This window comes from Talpa occidentalis, unplaced genomic scaffold (assembly GCF_014898055.3).
Source record: "Talpa occidentalis isolate TD23 unplaced genomic scaffold, MPIMG_talOcc4v2.1 talOcc4.16, whole genome shotgun sequence".
In the NCBI taxonomy this organism is placed as follows: domain Eukaryota; kingdom Metazoa; phylum Chordata; class Mammalia; order Eulipotyphla; family Talpidae; genus Talpa; species Talpa occidentalis.
Genome location: NW_023601653.1, coordinates 13,492,767 through 13,518,107, shown reverse-complemented (window position 1 = coordinate 13,518,107; position 25,341 = coordinate 13,492,767). Strand labels below are relative to the sequence as shown.

Below are 25,341 nucleotides of genomic sequence, written 5' to 3'. Positions count from 1 at the left end.
TGCTATAGCAAACTATCATAGACAGGATGACTTAGAAATATAAGAAATTTGTGCTTCACAGTTCTGGAGGCTGGGAGGTCCCAGAACAAGGTGCCTGCATCTTCAGTGCCAGTGTCAACCTTAGAATGAAAAAACGAGGTCTTTAGCTAGTCCAATTTAGTCTCTTAAAGAATAGGTAAAGAGACTGAATAGAAGTCCCAAGAGAATAAGAAAAAATACAAAAATAAAACACAAGAAAAAAATTAGTGCCCCCCAAACAAGTACCTCCTTCAAAAAGAATGTAGTAAGCAAAACACAAAAATGAATTTAAAAAGGAAACAAAATCCAATGTCTAGAATCCAAAACAAACAGAAAGGAATTAACCTAACAGCTACATATATTTGGTGACAAAATCACACACACACAAAGAATTATTCCAATCTCCTTAACACAAATTATTTTTTTTTCTTAAATAATAAATTTTATTTTTATATTCCCCATACAATTGCAGCCCCCCCCCCATTCTGGTTCCTCTTCCTCTTCCTGCTCTAAACTTTGGCGCATACCAGGACCTCTCCTCTATTTTTATTTGCTTCCAAGTGAACTAATCTTCTCCCCTGGAAATTTCAATTCCACCTATTTGCTAATCATTCTTGAATTTACATCTCTTGCCTGGAGTTCTTCCCTGAATTGCACATGTAGTCATCCAACTTTCAATTCATCATCTCCACTTGGATGTTTAGTAGATAGGTTAAACTTAATATGTCCAAAAATGAACTCTCAATTTCTATCCCACATTTCCTCTAGTAGTCCCTCCCAGGTCAGTAAATGGAGACTTCATCTTGTTACACAGTTTAAATACTTTGAAGTCTTTTTTTTTTTAAATTAAGGTAATATTAGTTATATGATTTAGGGATACACCTCAGAAGTCATTTCTGATATTACACAACTGGCTTATTGTTCTATCAGTTTCTATCTTTGAAATAAATCAAGAATCCAGTCAATTCTTGATTTCTCACTGTTTCCACTGACATCACCCCAGATTCAGATACTGTAAATTCACTTGGAATAGCTTCATAACAGATCTTCCTATTTCCATGCATTCTTCTTCACAAGCTGTTCTCCACTTAGCTGTCAGAGTGGGCTGTTAAAAATCATTACTTTGGGCCTCCCTGGTGGCACAAGGGGTTAAGCACCGCACTATGAAGCAATCCGCAGCCTCTGCAGTATGAATTCAATCCCCGGCTGGCCAGGGAGCAACCCATATTGCGAGGCAGACCCCTCCTGTCTCGCCCGCTGCTCCCCTCAACAGTGTATTCCAGTCAGTCTGCCTGTTCTGTTCCCATTCTATCTCTGGTGAATCCTCTCACCTCCTGTATCCCTGGACTGTATCCCAGCTCTAGTATGCATAAATAAATAAATAAATCTTAAAAAAATTTAAAAAGTCATTATTTTGTTCAAAATTCTCTCAATCTGGGTTTGGGAAAAGTGGACAGAGGTATAGATGAAACCAGACTGATCATGTAGTCCCAATTGTTGAAACTGGCAGAAAACAACATTAGTTTCTGTTCTGTTATTTTTGTATATATTTTAAAAATAAAATAGAAACAAACAAACAAAAAAAGAATAGGTAAAGAAATGCAACCTGAGATAAGCATACCATAATCAAGTCTGCTGAACCTTAATCTTAAGTCTGAGGAGGCAAAGTTTAGGTCAGTTTTAGGAGGAAATTGCAAAGGAGTGTTTTAAAGAAAAGTTTGTTGAGAGTTCGTTTCCTCATTGGTTGCAAACAGTGGGCAGCTCGTTAATGGGTCAGGAGGCTCCTGTAAGCTTCAGTGAGAAGCAGGTGCACAATATCCCTTCTTTCATAACTTCTGGACTCCACTCGGTATCAAGCTTCCATTATTCCTGTCACACTGCTAAGATCCTGCTTCCTAGACAATGTCTTCTTGCTGTGTACTCACATAGTGGAAGGGTGAGGAGCTCTTTGGAATCTCTCAGAAGAACACTAATCCCATTCACTAGGGCTCCATGCTTGCAACCGAAATGCCCCCACCATCTAATACCATCCCATTGGGGGTTAGGATTTCAACATGTAAATTTTAAGGGAGGAGAAGCATTCCTACCACAGCAGTGCCCTTCAGAAGGTACCATTATTGATCCACAGTTGCAGTGGCCTTCTTACTAGTTTTTATACCCTGAAGATTTAGCCCAGTGTTTTAGCTTATGGAGTTTTGCATTTGTTACAAAAGATTGTGAATGACTGATTTCCATGACTGTTTCTGGGGAACAACCATCATTTTACTTCCAAGACTTCTCAACTTTTGGCACCATTGACATTTTAGACTGGATAATTCTTTCTTGTAGGGTCTGTCTTGCATACTATAGGCTATTTAGGAGCATCCCTAGCCTCTGCTCACTAGATCTCAATAGCATCCCCCCCAAGTTATGACAATCAAAAATATCTCCAAGCATTGTCATTTGTCCCCAAAAGGAGTCAAGGAACAAAATCATCACTTACTGAAAATTATTGAATTAGACTCTTTGCTCCAAAGAGATACAATATAAGTTCTTCATCCATGTGGACCAAATGATTTAAGCTCTTTTAACATCAGACTCTTGAATCAGAAAGAGGCCTATGTATTTGGGTGGTAGGGGGAGTAGGATAGGTAAGTTAGTTACTGCTTCATCACTTACTAAATAACTAGGCAAGGCTTTTAACCACTTGGTGACTGTTTCTTCATTTATTAAATGGAAGATAATCCCTGCCTCATGGGCCTGTTATGAAGATTGAATAAGTTAATACATTATAACATGTCTAGAAGAGAGTCTAGTGCATACTAGGTGTTCAGTAAATGGTTGTTAGTAATAAAGAAGGGAGTAGTTCAGCCACTGGCCATTCCGCTTCCTAATCCCCAGCAACAAACCCCCTTACCTCTTGGACTGAGGTCCTGTTTTGGGTCTAGGGAAAGCTGAAGGCCTCTGATATACAGCAAGAGATACCAATGGTAAGTCCCATCTGATCACCTGGACTGCATTCTTGGGTCACCTGCCCATGCCTTCTCGTAGTCCATCAGAAGCAGGTCCTTATTCTTACTGGTTCACCTTAAGTCACTTAAAGATTTTCCCTGTTCTCTCACAGTACAGCAGTCCTATTTGGTATGCTTGGTCAGGTTATTTTTTAGGTCTAGGAACACTATTACCATTAATTTATATGGAAATAATTTTTGGACATTCTCAGACCCCAAAGATAACTACTAAGTCCTATCAAAGAGGAAAATGATACTTTGAGATAGCAGGAGAAACCTGTACATTAAGTTGGTAGTCAAGGGCCTTGTCTCCTTATCTCTTTCTGTGTCTTTCTCCCTTCCTCCCTTCCCCTCTCTCTCTAGCCTCTCCTTACTTTTGCTGTCATTTTAAAAGATAAATTTAAAGATCAGAGGGTAATTATTAATGCCACAATTGCTTTTGCTTTTTTGGAAGATAGAGTTTAATCAGAACATTTCCATTGCCAGATCATGGTGACCAGTACAATGTTATCTTGAGCTGATTTACTCAAAGAATTGTTCTAAGCCAATAAATATTTCGTATGACTCATAGACAGATTTTCCTTCACTTAAGATAGAAAAACATTAAGGGGGGGCAAAATAACCATTAACAAGCTGAAGAACTGAAGTCATATTGTGAACTATTGCTAGCATCTCACAAGAAAAACTTACTAATCTGAAAGATCTCAGCAGTCAAACTTGAACTTTTCTGTTACAAAGCACATTTTGCATCATCTTTTGTCATAGATCAGATGTGGGCATTGTGTTGTCACAGCTATGAAAGGAACTGCATTCCCTTATGGTGTGTTTTATTCCTGTTGTTTTTACCCTGTTATCTTAAGCTGAAAATTATGCAAAGTATACACTGTGAGTATGACACTAATTATTCATTAATGAGGTAAAGAAATTGCAAAGCATTGAAGCAGTCCAGAGAACTGTAGTCATGGTTTCCTACTTAGACAAATAGAAAATTTGAAAAAGTTGAACTGCATTTTATTAACCAAGATAGACTTTAGTTGCCAAAGTGATGAGGCAGTACTGTCCCCTGAAGCAGTGACCAAGGCTTGAGTCACTTCCTGTTGTGTCCTAAGAATATTCTAATAGCAGCTGATGGTATCCAATGATTTCATGTCCAGGTGGAGTCATTCTTTGTTCATGGAACATTTAATGAGTGTCTACTCTTATTAAGAGAAGAAAGGCAAAAATATTTCAGAGGTAATGAGTGGCATGCAAAAAGGTCTGCAGGGATACTGGGGAGAAGTCCTATTTTATTCAGGGGTTCAAGGAAAATCTAAGATAGTGGGTGAAGTGAGCCAGAGAAATTGAAATTTGCACTACTAAATCCAGTTCTCTAAAGCAGTTCAGAGTTTTTCCACTGCTGGGATTTACTTTGTGTGGCCTGGGATGAGAATAGCAAGAATAAGTGGAACAACAGCATGGCGGAGAGATTTGTGGAGGGGGACTATAGGAGGAGGGAACCAGCTAGATTTGCAGGGGGCAGTGGACACTATCATGTTTGCCCTTAAGTGAACTTTCCCAAGGCTGGGAGCAAGGAGTAGGGACAAATCAAATGCCTTTAGCAGTACTGGGAACTTTGGGGAGATTGGGCCTGCTTGTAGACTCCTTGCTAAGTTCTCCTTTGCCTGCATCATTTTAGCTGCTACCTCTTTAGTGCTGCCTTGTGTGTGGTGTGTGTGTGTCTGTGTGTGTGTGTGTCTTCCCTAGAGATTGTAACTGCTTGGTGTTAGTTTTCTTTCAGTTAGGTTTCTGCAGGAAGACAGGCCACTCTGTCTTCCAGGCAGTTTGTGTTTAGTAGAGAGACATGTAGCACTGTTGAAAGGCTGGAGAGTGAAGCCACTTCAGCTCGATCGTGAAGCATCATGGCGTGGTCCCCAGGAACTGGGCTGAAGTACTAGGGTCTTCAAGAATAGCTGATTGTGCCAGAGATGATTCTCAAGAAATGTACCTGAAGTTATCTCGAATTTACAATTGCCCTAACTCCCTATCTGACAGAAGAAACAGCCTCTTCCACCTTTTATATCTCACCTGAACACCCCTCATTTCTTACTCTAACCCACAGTTCCGCAAGGCAGGGTGTTCTGGAAAATGTCATTCCAGCTTTTCCACAATGTGGGGGAGGTCTCAGCAGGAGTGGCCAAGATGCTGAGAAAATACAGTACAGCGTAGCCACCAGCGCTCTTCTGGACAGGTTTAACTGACCACCTGTCCTTTCACTTTAGGCTGTGCCAGCCCTTCTCTTTCATACCCAGAAGGTTTTTACAGTTGTAAGACCTGAGCCCAACCTGTTGCTATTTCTGGCCTTTCATGTGGGCATGGCTGGATAAATTGCCCACAGTCACAGCTCCTTCCCTACACCCACAACTTTGTCCTGATGCTAAACACTAGGCAGATGTCTCTATTCGAAGCAGAGCTAATTCATTGAGATCAGAGCTTTCATTTGAGAGTCAGCAGCAGTCACAAGCAAACATGTGCATAAGGAAATAGCTACATGTTGGTGATGCAGAGTTAAGGGACAGAACAAAAAAAGGCAAGTTGAAAACTCCTTCCCCTACACCTGGCATTATAGAAGAAAGTCCCCTCCACCACTGCTAGCTCTTTCTATGTCAGAGAATTAATCATGAGGCACGCATGTATTGAATGTTATAGTCCAGTCACTGTGCTAGGCAATAAAAAAAAAATGACTGTGTTCCCCACTTATCTATTGCTGCATAACAACCCCAAAGTTTGTGGCTTAGAACAATGGTTATTTATTTTGCTCTCCAATGTGTAAATGAGCAGGACTCAGAATGCCAAGTTTTCTCTGCACTGCTGGGCGTCAGCTAGGTAGCCCTCCGAGGAGTGTGGAGGATTCCGTCTCATGACAGCTGAGTCGTGTTGCTGGAAAGTTGGTAGCGGTTGTCAGCAGACCCCTCAGCCAGGCCTGCGGGCTGTGGGTCTTGGTTCCTTTCCATGTAGTCTTCTCCTCAGGCTGCTCAGCTTCCTTGTGATTTGTTGGCTGGCTTCCAACAGAACCAGGTAGAAGTGCAAGTTTATGACCTAGACCCAGAAGAATTTCTTCTGCTGGACTCCACTGACAGAGGCGGAAATTAAAGGGAAGGGACACAGATTCCACTTTTGGATGGAGATTGGCAAGGTTCTAGAAGGATAATGTTGGGGCCATTCGGTCCCACCCTATCCTCAGTGTGTTCCTGGAGCCAGTCGAGTAGTGATGAAGATAGACATAACACATATGATTAGAAAACAGCCTGAAAAGTTTATAGGAACCACTGAGGGAATTTCACACTGTCCAGAAGCTTCAAGAAAGTTAGAGGAAGTAACTGTATCTTGAAGGATGAATAGGTATATGCCAAAGTGGAGTGGGACTCCCATGAGGACATCGTGGGTTTCCCCAAAGAGACTAGCACGGTGCCTGGCCCATCATTTCGTCTGGATTCTCACATTGTTGATACTCATGTGGAAAGTTCCCCTGAATATAACTCGTGCCAGATACCATGTTCTCATAGGCTTTAATGACTTGACTGATCCTAGCTAGGTAAGCATTTTCAGTCATTTGTCTCCAAAATGGTAGCCCCCCCCCACCACCATACAATTTAGCTTCTTTGAAACCAAATCCATCTTGCTGGACTTAATGTGCTTTTATTTTAACAGCCATCTTGTTACTTTGTAATTTCAAGTCAAGGGTTTTACTCAACCAGCTTGACTAGTTATTATCTGCAACCCTCACCAACATTGTGATCTTCTAAGAAGACAGTGTTCATAGCTCACTAGAATTCTTTGTTTTTACCCCTGTTTTCTGTACTTTTTCCTATATATGTTGAAATTAGAAAAAACTTTATAGACGTCTGGGAGTAGAGCAGGCAGGAGGTTGGAACTGTGCTACACATAGTTTCTCTTGACTTCAGCTGTGTCCCAGGCACGAAAGAGAACTGCATGGTGAGACTCACGTCCATTACTGTTGTTTCAGAAATGCATTAGGCCCCCTCTTAGGGGCTATCTTCTTCCTCAGTCTGTGGGTTCCCTGGTTTAGCCAGGATATTATTTTGGATTGCATAGTAGTAGATCACTTTGCCATTCATTTGAGCTTGACTTGATTCAGTTTTTCGGACTCTAATAAAGTGGCCATGGGGCTTCTGAAATCCTTCATTGGGTGACTCATGGATAATACCACATGTGGGGTGTTTGGGCCATCTACCACTGCTTCTAGGGCCTGAAAAAGATAACCCTCCCCACTTGCACCCCAATTCTTTGTATAAAGATCAGTCACATGAAAAACTACTATTCTTATGTCACATAGTGCTTTATTTGCTTGGGAAAACAAAATAAGTTATCAGCAAGTAAGCAATGAATTTTCATTAGTGCTTTTCCTTAATGTACATTTAGCAAAACTATAACGTCATCACTTTAAAATTCTTTTTAGGAAAAGGAATTTCTAAGTAAACTCTTAAATAAGTGTAACCGAAACTTGCTTTGAATGGGATTAAATGTCCAAAAAGTCCTGGGAAGCGCAGCCTGTGTGCTAAAGGACAGTCTTGCCGATGACAGAGCATGAGTGGCCAGCGCACCCCCCGCCCCCCCGCCACCTTACACTGTGCGGTGCAGCCCACTGTGTGGTGGCTGTCCCGTCTAGTGTAGTCATGCTCTTGGACGGTCACATGACCAGAGTTGCCCAATGTGTTTCTCAGAATGTATCCCCAGTTCACTCTCTCGTGACTATATTTGGAATATGACGAGCCTGCTGATTAAGCGTCCCAGCCACTTTGTTGACCACCATAACTTAGTTTTGATTCCATAGCCCATTATTTATGACCTTCTAAGAATCACCTGAATTCTCTCACTCATTTATTCCCTTGACTTATGTGCCTGGCAAGGACTTGACCTTGATTAAACCCAGCCTCCTTGTGCCTGCAGCTCAGTGGTTGAGTGTTGCTAGAAAAACATGCTGATTGGTTCACTTTAAATCATGACCAGCATCTCAGATGAGTGCCAAAGACTGCCCAGGGGATCTAGTGGATGTGCTGTCCTTCTCACGGTAGCAATGAACTGACCTTATCCCTCCCTCTGCTCTCCCTCCATCCCTTCTCTGTTCTAATCATCTAATAAATATACATTGCCTGCACAATTGTAGGTACTTGGAATACATTAGCCCTTATCCTTGTAGAGCGCCTATTCTAATGGAGAGACCGTGAGCAATTAACATAATAAGCAAATAGCATGTATTGATAGTATGTTAGAAGGTGATAAATGACAAAGGGAAAGTAGACCCGACAGAGGCCAGTGGTGGCTGCTCTAGCATCCTGTCGGCCCTGTCCTCACGCTGACAGCGGCATTTCTGTACACGACGGATGGTTCTTTGAAAAAGTTTTATTCTTGACTTGGGAGTCTCATGCTCTCCTGGAATTCTCTATTAGTTTTTGTTTTTTTTTCCCTCAATCCTCTTTGCTTTCCCTCCTCTTCTACCAGAAATGTTAGAATATTCAAAGACTTGGTCTTTCGCTCCCTCTTCATTTTATGTCGTTATAAATTTCTTGCAGGTCTTTATATTACTTCTACATGTCACTGAAAGCTTTGTATCAGAGCCTAAGGGAACAGTTTATTTATTTATTTATTTTTATTTTAGGATAGTTGGGGCAGGGTTGGGGGGAGGGCACTGCCTTTAGTTACCAGAGTCCCAACTTGACAGAAGCTATCAGACACCTCCTTTGTGGCAGGGAAAGGCAAATCACACACCAGTCTCCAAGACTCACAATTGAATCACCAGAATTCATCATAGACTCCACCCTGCCACAGTGGGCCTGAAGCTCAGATTCCACATGCCCCAGAGGAGCAGATAACTCCATGCCAAGGACACATTAATGCTGCCCACACAGTATGGTTCCAAGTGCATAATGGCATATAATAGAGTGTGTGTGTGTACACATAATATACACATATATACACACACATACTTATGTATGTATAATGTAGCTTCAGATCATATCCTAAGGTTTTATACATATATACATAGGTCGTCCCATATCTTTGTCTGGAAAGTAAGCATAGAAGTTGCATCAGCATTCTATTAGGAACTGATAGAAGTTGAGGTATAATCTAAAAGGTACATTTCTGTCCTATCAAAATCATAAAAGCCCAATTTATTGACAGCTTTTTCATAATCTTTAGGTAAAAAGCACTTTATAAGCTACACCACTGCATGCACTGTTATTGCATTCTCTAATTTGGATGAGTATTACATGAAGAGATAAATAGAATAGGACTAGGAGGAGTGTTGTAACCTTTCCATGTACATTGGAAAGTTTTTTCAAGGTCAGATTGCTTCTCCACTGGTGGCAGACACCCTGCTTATCTGCCCTTTGTGGGTCATGCTTATTTCATGGCTACTGATTTCTGCAGCTTTCTAAGGGCAGTATGACTCATGGGCTATTGACTGGTTTGGAACTGTGAGTAGTTACCCATGTGATAATATGAATCACAGCCATCATGGTCTAGTTGTCTCCAAGTTTAACTTATCTAACTTCTTACCTTGATGGAATAAGAAAGTGTAAGTATGATCTGTTACAAGTGAAAGGACTTTGGGAATTGTGCAGATCAGAACTGACATGAATTACTTCTGAGAAGAGATTTACTTCTGCATGGAGGGAGCATCCACAAAGGAAGCAGTAGATCAGTTTCTGTTCATATTCATCACAGTATTTATAGTTAGTATAATAGCTGCTCTGCTGAATTCTGAGTTCCCGAAGGTCCAGGACAATGTCTTATCTCACTATATCCCTAGGTTCCAACATCCTGCCTAGGAGGTAGTTAAGATTACTGTCAGGTATTTGTTGAATGACTTTGAGTGGCCATGTTGTGAAGCAGGTAAGATACTGCTTTATTTACACAGTTGGTCAACTGTGATCCTAAGAGAGTGATGGAGGCAGGGTATTCAATATTGGTGTATATTAATTAGCACCACTCATCAGATATAGTCCTCTTCCTGGTGACCATGTAGACAAATGGTTCCATATTACTGCTTCTGTCCAATGGGGTGAACACAGAAGAGGTGTGTGTCCTTAAAAGATCCTCTAAGTGCTGCCTTTCCTCTGGCACAGTGACCCATCTGCATGAATCCTGGTCACTGAAGTGACCTGCAATGGACATGTGGTATAAAAAGAATAAAACTTTATCATAGCACTAGACAATAGAAGTAGCGTAATTTTAAATTGTATAAAAATAAAAAGCTTGTAGCTGTGTATAAAAAATAAAAAGAAACAAAAAAATTGTTTTACTTAATCCAATAGAGCTAAATTACCATTTAAACATCACTAAATATAGAAATCAATGAGGTATTTTGCATGCAATTCCCCAGGCATTCTAAGCCTTCAAACTCTAGTGTGTGTTTTCCACAGGTAGTACATCTCAATTTGGAATAGCCTAAGTACTCAGTAGCCACATGTGGGTTGTGGCTTCCATATTAACAGTAGAGCTCTACCATTTCAAGTCACTGCTATTTGTTTTTTTTTTTTTTTTTTTTTTTTTTTTGTGGCTGTAGTATAACTTAGCTTGTCCTGACTGACACACTAAATTTTGATTTTCTTTAGATATACTGATACAGTAAGTTCCCTAGGCTTGACCTTGAGATCATCAGGGTTGAGGCAGAGTGACCAAGAGCTTGTTGAATCCATTTTCAATTAATTTGCAACACAGGCAACCTCTGATGAGATTTTATATTGCTGCATAAGAGATTAACTTAAATCCAGAGGTTAGAATAACCTTTATGAACTCATATTTTCTGTCGGTCAGGAGTCTGTGCTGGTCTTAACTGGGTCTTTCAGTTCAACCATTCTTCCAGCAGCATCCCACCAGATTACCACCAGGGTGTCAGCCTGGCTGCATTCATTTTGGGTCTTCTCACATGGTTATTAGCAGAATGTGCTTCCCTAATGTTGTTGGACTAAGATCTCCATTTTCTTGCTAGTCACCTACCAGGTACTGCTTTAAGCTCCTAGAGGCCCTCAGAGGGTCCTCTTTCAACATAGGTAACTTGTTTTTTCAAAGACAAGGAAATTCTTTACCATAGGACTTTTTGAAGAATTCACCTGATTAGCTCAGGCAAAACCAGGATAATCTCCCTTTTGGCTAACTCAAAATCAACAAATTAGTATCTAATCACAGGAGTAATTGGATATTCCCTCATATTTCCAGGTTCTACCTACACTAAAGGAGAAGTGATTATTCAGGACCTGTACATAAGTGAAGTAGGGATCTTTGGGGTCATCTGGGAATTCTCCCTGTGACACTACTTGAGGCCTGGAGGAGCATAAGTTTTCAAGCAGAGAAAACAATATATTTGAAAAATGGAGATACTGTCAGTATCTTGGCACTCTGGAAGGGAGGAAGTAGTCCCATGTGATTGGAAACCAGAGAAGGGAAAAGTAAGACAAGATAGAGGGTAGCCAGATCATGCATTGGGCACTTTAGTGACTTTCCAGGAGCCATGGTGTAAGGTCAGGAACAGGACACAGTGCAGGTTTTCTGATCCCATGCACACCGGGTAAAGGAGGAGTCAGAGTCCTTAGTGGCTTTTTGCAGGTCTTTTTATTGGGATTTACCTGGTACACAGCAGGTAGGGGTGCTGGGGGGCTGGGAGGCTGGCAGGCCTCCCTGCCCCCAGCAAGTCTTCATTCATCTGGGCTCTCCGGCCTTCTCTCAGCTTCTGCTTCTCTTGCTTCTCTCTCGGCTTCTCTTTCAGCTTTTACTGGCGTCCCCGTGACACCAACCTTAAAAGCACAGTCTTAGCCCAGGTGTACCCACTTCAGGTGCCCGCCATCAGGCATGCATTCAGGATCACAGGGTTCCCTCATCTATCCTGATGGCGGGAGGGCAGAAAAGCCTGATTTTTTTACCTTACCCTACACATGGGAAACCATGGGTCACGTGCATTTTAAAGACACCTCTGATGTCCTTGAGGAGGCAGAAGGCAAGAAGACACCAGCAGTCTTCAAGGAGCTGGATTGTGAGGCTTACAGGAAGATGGCAGCAGGAGAGATGGAGAGAAGTGGGCAGATTCAAGAAGAATGTGAGCTGAGAAGTAGGTGGTCAGTGAAAGGTTGGCGTGGTAGAGAAAAGGAGAGCCAAGGTAAACTTTCTCAAAGGAAGGGAAAATTTATTGCGCCCCTGGGCGGAATTCATGGACCCGAAGACACGCACATTGTCAGGGAAAGCAGGTTTTTATAGGGTGGGGAAAGGAAAAGGGCTTGCAGGTGGGGGAACTGGTTTGATGAAGAACAGAGTTGCTTTCTGATGGCATCAGCAGGCCCTCATTTTCGCCCCTGTATCAACCTTTCAGTCACTCCACACACCTTTTTTCCTGTCACTGATGCTAAGGTCATCTTCAGGGATGTGCTGTTCCTCCCAGGCTTCTCTCCACCGGGGCACAGTAAGTGCCTCTGCAGGTGCACATGAATTGTGCAGATGTAATTGTATCAGAATCAGCTGCAGAGCATTTTCAGCTACACTTACGAAGGCTTGTATCCTCAGGGAAATTAAGAATAACAAACATACACATTCAAGTCTTTTTAGAGCTGTAGTTCCTCATTTTTCAGAGAAAGCAAAGTTCAGAAAAGTAAGTCATTTGCCCAGTGACAGCTGGTTGGGCGGCAGCTTACTGAGAGGAGTGGAAATTGCTCAGAGATTACTTGCAGCTATTTACCCCTCCAGAAATGTGCATTTCTCCACTTCCTAGGCTGGAGTCCAGATCCACTAAGAAATTCCAGCAGTAGTTATGGGTTAGGAGACTGTCCTCTGAGGGGCGGAGGAAACTTACTTATTGTACTTCCTTCTATATAAAGTGTCAATTTTAGCACAAACCTGCAAGGTGGATATTGCTAGTCCCATTTCACAAAGAGGGAAACTGAGACTTTTGCGTTAAGCAACGTGCCCAGATACCCAGGCAGTAAGTGGCAGAACCAGGCTTCAGGTTTGTTCTTGCCACCAGCCTTTCATTCATTTTAGGATGTTTAGAGGGGACCGTAGAACGGTATGCACTCCACTTTGAATTGCAATATATTTCTGAGCATTTTCTGAAGAATTAAATAACTGGAATTGAATCCATGAGCAGACACATTCACATAAGTCTCTACGCTGCCAGCCACCTTGGAAGGAACCAAACTCTCTTCCTTACTTGTAGGGAGGAGCTGAGCCAGGTGTCCTTTCTACCACCCAGTGTACACCATTGGCTGTTGGCTGCCAATCAATCCCCTTTCAAGTCAAATCAAGTACACTTTCAGACAGTTCTAGAAAGCGTCTAGTGTCAAACGGTCCACTTTCATCTTCTGTGCCCTGACCAAGTTCCAGCTCATTTGGTACAGTTTTCTTTAGGTTTAAAAAAGGATTTGGGATTGTCTTTGGAGGTCAGTTGGCCTAGAGATAATAAAGGAGCTTTTCAACTTCAGCAGCCTCTTGTAGGGTCTCAGGACTGCTGAGCATGCTCTGTCTCACCTAGATCCATTACAACTGTCTCCAAACAGACCTCTGTGTCATCACCCCACCTCCTGCTCCCTTGTCCCTGATCCTATTTGGCACACACATAACCCCAAATGTGCTTTTTGTCTTGGACGAAAGCAGAATCTAATAAGCTTGCAAGTGAGAGAAGCGGATTCCTTCAAGCCAGTCATTCACGCTGTAATAGCCACAGAGAGGAATGCGGTAAATTCTCAAATGCAGCTGCCTTGCCTAGTCCCTCCAAGCAAGTACATCTCAGTTCTTAATGTTCCACCGTTATGCTTTCATGGCCTAAATTTGCAAACCAGGTGGGAAGAAAGCAATCTGTTTTGGTTCTCAATCACAACTTAAACTTAAAAAAAAAAATACTCTCAAATGCCTTTGATGAATCAAACACTCCTCCTTACCATTTAAAGAGCATGTGGAGTGCACAAGGAACTAGCTCAGTACTTTGCTTGCCTTAAGCTTTGTCATCTTCAGCAGAAATCCAGAGTAAATGCTGTTATTACTCCCATTTCAAAGATGAGAGATTGAGATTTACAGAGATTAAATAACTTGTTTAAGTTCAGCAGCTACTCTGTAACAGATCTGGGACTTGAATCTACCTCCAAAGCCAGGACTTTTCTCCACAGTACATGGTTTCTCCACTCCTTTTCTTCAGGATCTGTAGATCCTTGCACTAATTTATCTCTTGTTTTGCAATTCTGCTCAAATGTACTGGTACTTATTTTATCTCCATGGCTAGGGCATTTGTCTCTGCAGGAACTGGGGTGCAGAATGGTCCCCTTTTGTGTGTGTGTAACACACAAAAAAGCACATCACAGCCAGTTGTCTTATTATAACACAGATGACCCTTTTTCTGCACAAGGCAAGGGAAATAAATATTTGATAAATAAAAGACTAACCAAATCCTTTTCAACTGCTTTCCTTTCTTCTGCTACCTTTTAAAAGTGCTGCCAACCTTTCAACATGACCCAATATAACCAGTAGAAGGTAAACTTGAAATAAAAATAGATTGATTAAAAATTTCCCAGAATAAGGGTTTTTTTTGGCAAATGTAATTCTAGTATATTTCCTTTATGAACAATCGTTCTCTTACTCTCTCCCTTCTTCCTGCCCTCCCCCCTGTTATGTGATGTTGTACAAAATCACAATCTCATTCAGACATCATAGGTGTAAAATAAGACTCTTTTCGTAGTTTTCAACCACATGTCTATCTGTTATTTAATGTCAGTCTCCTATGCTAGAGTATAAATCCTGTCTGTTCTGTGCATGCAGCACCTGGCAGGGACCTGGTATGCAGTAGTCACTCACATAATGTCTGATGAATGTTGTTGAATGAATGTCCTTAGAAGAATATGCAGGGGACACTGGGGACCACAGAGGCACAGGAGACAGGAATTGAGGACTTGACTCTCAGAGTTTCTTTTGGGTTAGCCTTGTAGCCAAAGACTGGAAAAATCTTTCCAGATATTGGTTCCTTATTTAACATTTTCCCACGTGGTTCTTGCCACTACTGCCAATATGGTGTGGCCCTTCTGGGGGATAAGGATAACTAACATTGTTTTAAATGTACTGTGAGCATCTTTCCTTCATTACACCATTTCATACAATGATATCAATAGGTGTGACTATAATTTTCTGTTATACATTTGAATAAACTGAGGCACAAAGAAGTTAAATAACTTTCCCAAGATTACAGAGCTGATTAGACAGAGAAATAAAAATATGTACAGCATCTGAATTTGATAACTTACCTGTGTGCTACGGCTGCCCAGGTGACTGTGTCTGTATTTGTACTATCTCCCAGAGTGACCTGCTGTGGGTTTGAATACTGTCTATATCTTGGTCACACTTGCTTTGAGTATTTGGCCTAGACTACTCCCCTGAACAGCATCTCATTTCTCTAACTACCTGGTTTCTCACAGCCATTTAGAGCTTCCCATTTCTAAAACTGACTTCATGATCTACCTTCATGGATCTACTCCCAAGCCCATTTTTCTCTCAATGCCCTCCTCTCAGTAAATGCTGGCAGGGCTATGCGATGCAGAGATGTATACAGCCATATACAGATCTTTGAGAGATGGATCGTGTGGATAAGAAAATGGCATGTTGTGTTTCTTTTGCTCTTATTGTTGGCTTATTTAACCCTCCCTTACAAATTGTGGCTTACCAAGGAATAACCACAATGTATGTGGCATTTAGTAATTGTGTTCCTGGCATCTACTACAAAGAAAGTATTCAGTATGATCCTGTTGAATGAAGGAAAAAATAGGAATGTTTTCTGTGACTCTTCTCTTTGTCTACTTTGGATGATTTTCATGCTTCTTAATTTTTCAAGCCATTCTCTGAGAATATTTTTCCAAACTCGTCTAAATAGCCAGTTTTCTTCTTTCCAGGGAAGACAGGAATATCAGATAACAAGGAAAAACCTATTTAAGAACAGTAGCCTAGTCATTCAGCAATAAAGAGTGATCGTTGGGACATAGAAACAGCAATCATCTATTCACATTTATTTTCTTGGGCTAAAAGTTCAGTTTATCTTCGAAAAACTGAATATAAATAAGCCCCAGAGCAGACATTCATCCTTGCTCAAGGGAATTCAGTAAACATTCTTCTCAAGATAATCAGAATGACTTTTAATAGTCCCAAATCAAGCCTCAGTTCATTAGCAGCTTAATTTTGCACTTTGTTTGTTTTCTAAAATATGAAATTCTTTGTAAATTATTTTGCATTAACTGATGACGGAGCAATTCAAGATTATGCATCTTAAATACATGTCCAAAGCCAAGAGCTTATTTAAATCTCAGAGTGTCATACGTAAAATTGATAAGGGAGTGAGGGCATGTGATTGTGGATTCGATCCTCTCTGGGATAGATGTTTAATTTGACTGTAAGTGAGTTACTTGACCTATTTCCTCTTTTAAGAAACAGAAGGAAAGTCTCTCTCACAAGCTTTGTGTGGCGATAAAATGAGGCAACATGGGAAAATGCTTCCAAAATTACAGCTCACTAAGAAATAATAAAATGACAGCTTTGTAATTACTATAATTGAAATAATAAGAAAAATGAAGTCATTTTTATCATGCTGAATAAATCCAAATGACTGCTTTTGTGCAGAAGATGATAGAGATCTCACATTAGGATTTTAGTTGACTCAGTATGTGTTAAGATAATGAACTTGGCTTTTCCACACACAGAAACAAGGCATTAAAAATGTGCCCTAAGTAGATATATTAATGTACCCTCCTTCATGTTTTCAGAGATTCATGAGTATCTACAAAATGATTATTCTTCCACCAGCTTATTTTCTGTAAAACTAGCAATCATAGTAATTCCAGGGAGAAAGTGCACCCTAAGATTATATCTGCTCTAAATCAAGGTTTGATTGATTCTGTGAATCACGTTCCCATATTGTTTTCCTCATTGCACAATTTTAATCTTTTCTCCTAGGAAGATGAGAGGAGAAACAACAGAGTGTGGTTGTAGGGAAGGCTATAGAGTAACTTGGTGAATTTCCTACCTTATTGAGAAGTGGGGTAAATTTAAAGAATTCCCATGATCACAATTAAAATGGCCAAGTTAGGGAGCCACAAAACCTCTCTTGACTCTGAAATGTAACTTTAATATAAGCACGAAGAACCATTTTTGGGAAATACAGTCTTCTGCTTTATAACTTGGAGAACTGTGCTGTATGTTGAAAAATAAGGAAGTCTTTCCCAAAGCACAAGGATACTCAACTGATATTCTATGTGAGACCATCTAATTCAGTGCATTAGTGCATCTACAGCTGTGGGTGGGATAGAATGGAGACAGGATAGGTGGGTCAAGATAGGTGGCTTTGTGCTTATGTGTGTGTTTGTATTTGTAGAAACTTTGCCACCATGAGGTGGATCACACTTCCTCTAATATTAATTCTAAGCACCATGTGTAGGAAGGACTGAATGAAATAGATTACTAAACAGAAAACTAGTCTATACACACACTGGTGATCACATCTTCATTGATTGCTGGCTGGTCTGTTTCTCAGGTAGACATCTCATTTGCAGTAACCTGCTATGTTGACTCCAAGAATTACCTTATCCCCACTCAACTTCCTGATTCACAGGACTCATAGCTTTCACCTGGGTCAGGATTAATGGTTCACTAACCATATTCATCAGTTAGACAAATATTGGTTGTGTGTGCCCTGTGTGCCAGGCGCTGTGCTAGACCCAGAGGAGTCAACCATGATTGACAGAAACATTTATTACTTTTAGGGGGCTTATAGTCAGAGCTCTTCTTGTTGCAAAAGATTTGATCCCTGGCTTTCCTGCCCATGGGAATAATTTAGCATCACCAGGATCCCTGAGAACATTGTAGTTGACACTAGTTTGACTTTTATAAGCTCTGAAGGAGTCCTAATGAATCAAGTTCAACCATTATAAGCCCAGCAATAAGACCGCCCAAAAAAGTATGAGAAGTGAATTACAACTATACATCATCTGCAATTTAAAAACAATTTCCTATAGTGCAAATTTACCCACAAAGTTGAGCTTCTGTTTTTGTCAGCTGTGTAAAAATATTGGATTGTTTATAAATATTATGAGGACAGTTTAGCCACAAAAGCCTAACATTATCTGTCAGTGTTCTTAAACAATAAGCATTTAAATGGCATGCAATCTGGAACTACCCTGTGTGAAAAAGATATGGATAAGTAATTGGCCATTTTGCTAATTTAAACTGATTTAGCTTACTGTTTTCTCATTTTCTTCTACCTCTTTCACAACCTCCCCGTGGGAAATGAATTTCAAAGAAATCTCCTAATTGGCAATATCGCTTTCACAAAGCCATAAACCAAAGTTTTTGGCTGGTTATTAAAGTGTGAAGTCCAAGTTTTACTTCCCTAAGTTCTGTGTTGGAGGAAAAAAAAAAAAAAACCCGAGGAGGTTAAGGTTTGAGGTCAAAGAACAGTCCTCTGAAAATGCTTTGTCTGATGCAGACCCGGTTTTGATCGCATGTCTCCAGGGTCTATCCATCCCCAACATCACCAGCTTTTGCTTTTGCCTGGATGATTGGGAGCCTCTTCTGTCTGCTTTTGCTGCAGTTCTTCCTTGTAATTTATACTCCAGACAGCGGCGAGCCAGCTCTGAAAACCTAAATCAAAATGATTTCCCAGTGTTCTTGAGTTCCCCCGGCTCATCGTAGCCTGTGAAGCACTGCACTCTGGCTCCTGGTCACCTTCTCAGCTTCTTTTCGTGTCATTCTTCATGATTAATATACTCCAGCCTCTCTCTACTCCTCTTTCTGTCCCTTGCACATAGTTTGTACCAAGTAATTTCCCAACTTAGGAGCCTTCACTCCAAGGACACACATCTCCTGGTCTTGAGCTACCTGGGTCCTCCTTAAAGTCTCAGCTCCCCTGTCACCTCCACAGAGAGGTCTTACCTTGACCCCTGGTCCAAAGTAGGGTGAACCCGTCCCCAAATCTTTCTCCTCTTACTTTATCTTCAGAACACTTTTTTTTTTTACTTGTTTTTGCCTTTTTATTTTTTCAAAAAGATTTATTTAAGAACTGGGGTACAGGCCAGAGTGTGGGGGCAGGTGAGAGGATTCACCAGAGAGAGAGCGGGGAACAGAACAGGCAGACTGACTGAAATACACTGCTGAGGGAGCAGCAGTGAGACAGGAGTGGTCCGCTGCGCCATGTGGTATCTTCCTGGTCAGCCAGGGATCAAACTAGTGCTGTGCTGCAGAAGCTGCTGATAGCTTCACAGTGCTGTACTTAACCCCTTGTGCCACCAGGGAGGCCCCTGTTTTTGCCTTTAAAAAAAAATACTGTCGCAGAATGTGAGTGCCACTCATATCTATTTTGTTCACTGCCAATTTTCTAGTGCCTGACACACAGTGGTATATTTGTTGAATGAATAAGGTGCACACTTCAGGGCTTAGCTTATAGCTGAAGAATGAAAGTCTTAAGCTCCCTACCAGGTCATGCATTCTAGTTCCAACTCAATTTAAACCATAGGAGCCTTGGATATACTTTTCAATTTAGTTTCTCTTTTCTGTTTCAGTCCTCTGTAATAAATAGTGACATTATCTTTGTGAAGTTGCATGCCCCGTGGGAAGTGCTTGGAAGATATGCAGAACAAATGAATGTAAGAATGCCTTTCAGGTAGGTGTAAATATCCTGTCCCCCATTCTCTCTGCTGCTTCACTGTAAATCTAATGTTCCCTTCTCTCAGAAATGCAGACTGGAAAGCTATTAGAGAAGAAAATCCTTCAAATGTTTAGGGAGAGCAATAAGTCTTCATGGCCAATAAAGATTTCATGGCTTTTATGAAAATTTCTGACTAATTCAATCCTTAGCAGATAGATATTTCAAATGCCCGTGGGAAAGCATTTCCAAGTGGCATTTTCATCTCTGCCATTTTTGGAAGCTCCGTGTGCTGCAATTTTGAACCACCAGACACCAGGCATCAGTGGTACAGTGGACATTCATGGTCCTTACTGACTGGCCCCTTCCAGGAAGAAAACTAAAACCAAAACAAAAAAACCAAAAGGAAACAAAAAACAAAAAAACTTTAAATTTGCTTCTATTGAAATAAGTTCAAGAAATTTCATGAAGATGTGATCTATTTAAAAAAAAATGATTTTTAATTGTTAAAACACCAGGTCATAAATACTGTGCAAATACAAGCATTGATATTTATTCCAAGGGGAATAAGAAAGACTTTTTATGGATTGTTTTGGTTATTTTAAAGGGTTAGTTTATCTTCCTCTCACAGAAAATAGTCATATTTTCTCTATAGATTAAGGAAAAGTGGTCTTCATGTGCTACACGGAAATAAAAGGATTAAACTTGAAATTATGAATGTCAAACTACGTGCAAAGTCCATCATGAAACCCCTAAAGAAGGTGAAGGGGTATAGTACCAAGGACAGTTCCAAAGGCGCTAAAGAATTACTACATAGTTTTAGTTCGTAATTTGCAGCTAAGACCAAATCTGACAATAGTAACTAGGCAAATTGGGGCCAATTCTGTGGAAAGCTATAGAGACAAAGAATCAGCTCGATTCATAGAGACAGAGAAGAACTAGGGACACATTCAGAGAATGGCAATTTCCATTTGTAAGCATGCAATATATCTCCCCAGTGCATCTTATTTCTTTGTTTATTATCCTTTATGTCTTAATACTAAGTCAAAACAGAGGGCAGAACTTCTAACGTCTTTTTTTCTTGGGGCAAATTTGTCTAAGGAATTGATAAACATAGCTAGAATTTTTGGATTTATTTTTGTATTTAAAATGTCACAAAGGTAATCTAAGAGCCTAAGAATCATTGCATATGTGTAATGTATGTGTATATATATTTGCATACACATACATATATGTGTCTAATCACTAAAAAGCTATAAGGAATATCAGTTTAATTTTCCTTTGAATATCATTATATTACAATTATAATTGAAGCCAGTTGCTTATCAATGTATAACTCTCTAATGTGGATTATTACTGTATTACACATAAGATCCCTAAACAAAATGCCTAGTGAAGATCACCTATCAGGCTAACATCTTCCAAAGCCAAAAGTCTACCTTTTGATGATAGGAAGTAGTAAAACTTTGTGAAATCGATGTAAACCCCCCCCCCAAAAAAAATCTCATAAAACCTTCTGCCAGACATACTTCTTGAGGAAAGAACCCAAGCAGATTGTGGGAGACTTGAGCAAAGTTGATGCACAAAAAGTTTCCTTGGTACCTGGAAGGATCCCTATCTGAAGGGCCTGGCCACATCTAGCTAACACTTCTGCTCACTAGTTAGCAGAAAAGTGGTGCCTGAAAATAGCTTTACTTTTCTTTTGTGACTTTAAGAGAATGTTGTCTAAGCAGTAAATGAAAACCATAAACACTGTGAATAATCATTTGTTTAAATGCAGGAAATCCTATTGACAACAGTTGTAGGAGAAAAATGGGGTCACTACTTACCTGAGCATATCACTTGCTACGATCTGATGTATTTCTCTGTTCTTTTTCTTTATTGAAAGAGCATTGCATTATAACATACAAGTTATATGTAACATAAGATGTGCATCATTAAAAATCAGTATGTACATATACTACATTAAGTTTACCACTAAAAGTCCAATTTTATCCTTCCCCATATTGGTTTGATTTACCCAAACCATTTCTCCCTTTCTTTCTGGTAACCACTAATTTGATCTTACTGTGTAAACATTGATTTTATTGTATTTAGTTCATTCGTTTGTTTGGTTTCCTTATATGACACACATGAGTGAAATCATGCAGTGTTGATATCTTCATGTAACTTATTCCACTAAGCCAAATACCCTGTGTCCATGATGTTGTTGCAAATAGCAGGATCTCATCTTTTTCATAGCTGAATAGTATTCCAGCACATGTATATCCCACATTTTCTTTATCCAAGCATCTATCAGTGGGCACTCAAGTTGTGTCCAGATTTCACGTATTTTAAATAATGCTACAATAAACATAGGGGTGCGTTCTCTCTCTTAGAATTGTTGGATTGTTTTGTTTTTGTGTTTGTGTTTTTGGTAAATAACTGGAAGTGAGATAACTGGATCAGAGGGAATTTCTATTTTTAATGTTTTGAGGCATCTCCATACTGTTTTTCCATATGGATGCATCAATTTACATTCCCACCAGCAATTAATGTTATTGTCTCTCCTAAAGTTTTAAGCAAATAACTAGCTTAAGAAGATAGGTATTTTTCCAAAGGAGGTGTTCTCCCACTTTTTCTTTCTAGCAAAGTAACTGAATTTAGTTTAGCTGAATTTAAATGACCCCCCCGCCCCCTTCTTGTCGGTATTTATTTTCTGCAGACTGTATTTCTGAATCCTAGGTTGAGTCTTTTTGGATTTTTATTCCTACAATGTTTAAAAGTATGTTAAGAAATAGGTTTCTTATAGAAAATTGCCCAAAAAACCTGTTTCTTAAATATCTACATGACCATGTATCTGGATTTTTTTAATTAAAAGATATTTTAGAGCATTTTTTGATTTATAGAAAATTAAGTGGAGAGTACAGAATATTCTCATATATCCTTCTCATACCACTCAGAATTTCTTTATTAATATGGTGTGGTAGTGTGGTATGTTTGGTACAATTGATGGACTGACACATTATTAACCAAAATTCATAGTTTACCTTAGAATTCACTTTGTGCTGTGCAGTTTGATGGGTTTTGACAAATGTATAATGGGTAGCGCCGTGATGGTCTTACTGCTCTGCAGACCACTCTACTCCACCTTCTCAACCCTTCTTCCCACAACCTGAGCACTGGGCTTGATCTTTTTATTTTTTTTTTTCTGTAGTTTTACCTAATGAAAACATCAGAATTTTTGAAGGTTTTCACAAATAGGCAGAATACATTTTGGCATAGAAATTCCTCCTTTTCCAAAAGTTAAATAGCTCAGTAATAGTTCAGAATACATTTAAACTACATTGGTTTCATTACTCCATTGATTATGGAAAAGGGATTGCCTTTTGATAAAACATGTAACACACTTTTTTCCCAAACATCCAATATTTTCTTTTTTAATAATTTTAAATGCCTATATATGGAAATATGATCCTTATTGTCTTATTTTTTAAAAAATTTTCAGGATTCCTTGGTTTACCTCTTGTATTCACCTATAATCTGGGCCAGTGTTTAGGCAGAAAACCCTAATATGGTTATTTACAGCAGTATGTTGATGCTGATTAGTTGTGTCCTGCTCACACTGGTTATAAAATACATATTTTTATATTACCACTGCCTACATCAAATGAGAGAAGTGCTCTGCAAATTTACAGTGCTATGTAAATATTAGTTAATGTAATACTGTGCCCATTCAATTATGTATGTTGCCAGTGGGCCGGCAATGAATTTCTGCATTCCTGAGAAGAAGCTGACCTCAGCTGAATACAAACAAATGTCAATTCCTCCAGATCATCTCTCTGCACTGGTTTTGTAGGCAAGGAGCAGCCATAAACATTTATAATGATGAGAGAGGAAGAAATATCAATAGCAAATGTTTCATGAGATTTCATGACTCAAAAATGCATGCCCTATGTTCCCACTACATTCTCACTGTTAATCTCTTTTTAGTTTTTTCTTCTTCACCTCTTACAGGCTTCTATCTTCAATCTCCTTTCCTTCCTTGCTAGTTCAAACTGTAACTGACGATGGGTTTTCTTCTCGACTGGCTTCATTTTTGCTGTTCTTCCAGGAGAAAAATCTATTACCTGCCCCGCCGGTACAAGTTCATGAGCAGGTCAGTAGCATGCTCCGCCATGATGATGTTTGTTTGCTCTGTTGGCCTGTGTGTTCCAGCAATAACGAGGAAAACAATGCAGATAGGAGGAAGTATGACAGAGCCTTACAAAGGCTCATTAAAACAAATGTTTCCAGGGTTCCTTGGTATATCCCTTATCCACCTATAACCAGAGTCAGTGGTTAAGCAGTATATCCTGTTCCCCCATCACCCTGTGCCATGATCTATGATGGAGATGTGTATCTCACTACCTGGATGATATGTAAGGGCAAGTATGGCTCATCCAATTCCATATTTCCGGCATCTAGCACATACTAGGAGTGACTGAATGAATGACTCTCCTTACACATGTGTTGAAGAATGATGGACGGGCAGGGAATCACAAAGAAAAGAGGCATAGTCAGGTCTGCCTAAAGTTTCAGACACACACTTGGGGCTGAAACATTTGCTCACACTCTGGGGGAGAGGTAGGAAATGAGGGTTTGCAAGAAAGTGGTGATAAATGTGACCATATAGTCTTAAGGTTGGATCAGATATCAAATGTTATCAAGTCTAACCACTCATCAAATTGAACCTCTGCTGAATAGCCAGCCCACATTTGAACATTTCTGAGACAAGGAATTCCCAATTCTATCTGTGAGCACCTCTTCCTTAAAATAAATCATAACCTCTCTCTCTTTAGCTTTTACTCTAAAGAACAGTCAGATTGCAGTTCTGCCCCCTGGATAGAAAAAAAAAATAATCCATACAGCAAAAAAGACAAAGGCCACGAGAAAGAATGTGAAATTATAGCCAGAATGACTTAGTAGATATTTGGAAATTGAGCACTGTGGGGTTGGGACAAAGAGGTTCCCATGTGTAAAGGACTGGGAAAATATTATTGGAGGTAATAGAGGAATGAAATCCAGAAAAGAGGTAGATGAGTAATACAGAGAATTTTTGTTTTAATTATTCTGTGTTATAACTCACAGTAGATCTCTGAGGCCTTGGTGTCCTGAAGGACTTTGGAACTAATACCGAAATAGTTAAGGTTAGAACTAAGGCAAAAGACCACAATTTTGGAGGCAAAGACCTAGAAATCATGGATGAGATTGGCCATGCGAGTGGATGGTATTTCCCAAGGAAGGGTGAAAAGGAATGAAGAGAAGAGGTCCAGTGGCAGTGCATTGGAAAATCTGAATTAAACAGACAGGAAGTGGTGGAAGGAGAATGAAAAGCAACAGTTTAATAAGTAGGAGGAGAACTAAGCAGGGCAGTGTCCAAGGTACCAGGAATGAGTTCTCCCGAGAAAGGGTGTTCCTCAGCTTCTGAGGAAGGATGAGAGGAGAATCAATTTTGGATATTTAGAAGTGGCCGTTAACTTCCATGATAGCAATCTCCATGGACTGGCGGTTCTCATGTTCTCGTGTCTCAGGACCATCTGAAGGACTTGTTCATCCTCAGGTTACTGGAACCATCCCCTGGCTTCTGAGGGGAGACTCAATAATTTGCATCTGTCAAGATCCCTGCCAATGCTGACCTTGCAGGTCTGGGGTACATTT

The 25,341-nt window shown here is 40.1% G+C and overlaps 1 protein-coding gene across 5 annotated transcripts in view; it reads left to right on the top strand.

Annotated features, from left to right (window-relative positions):
* ANO4 (anoctamin 4) overlaps positions 1 to 25,341 on the top strand; it is a 301,260-nt gene that overhangs the window by 178,272 nt on the left and 97,647 nt on the right. For all 5 annotated transcript variants that reach the window (XM_054696103.1, XM_054696102.1, XM_037513790.2 and 2 more), the window contains 2 exons: positions 19,580 to 19,680; positions 23,756 to 23,800. In XM_054696103.1, coding sequence (XP_054552078.1) covers positions 19,580 to 19,680; positions 23,756 to 23,800 — 146 coding nt within the window. The remainder of the gene's footprint in view (positions 1 to 19,579; positions 19,681 to 23,755; positions 23,801 to 25,341) is intronic.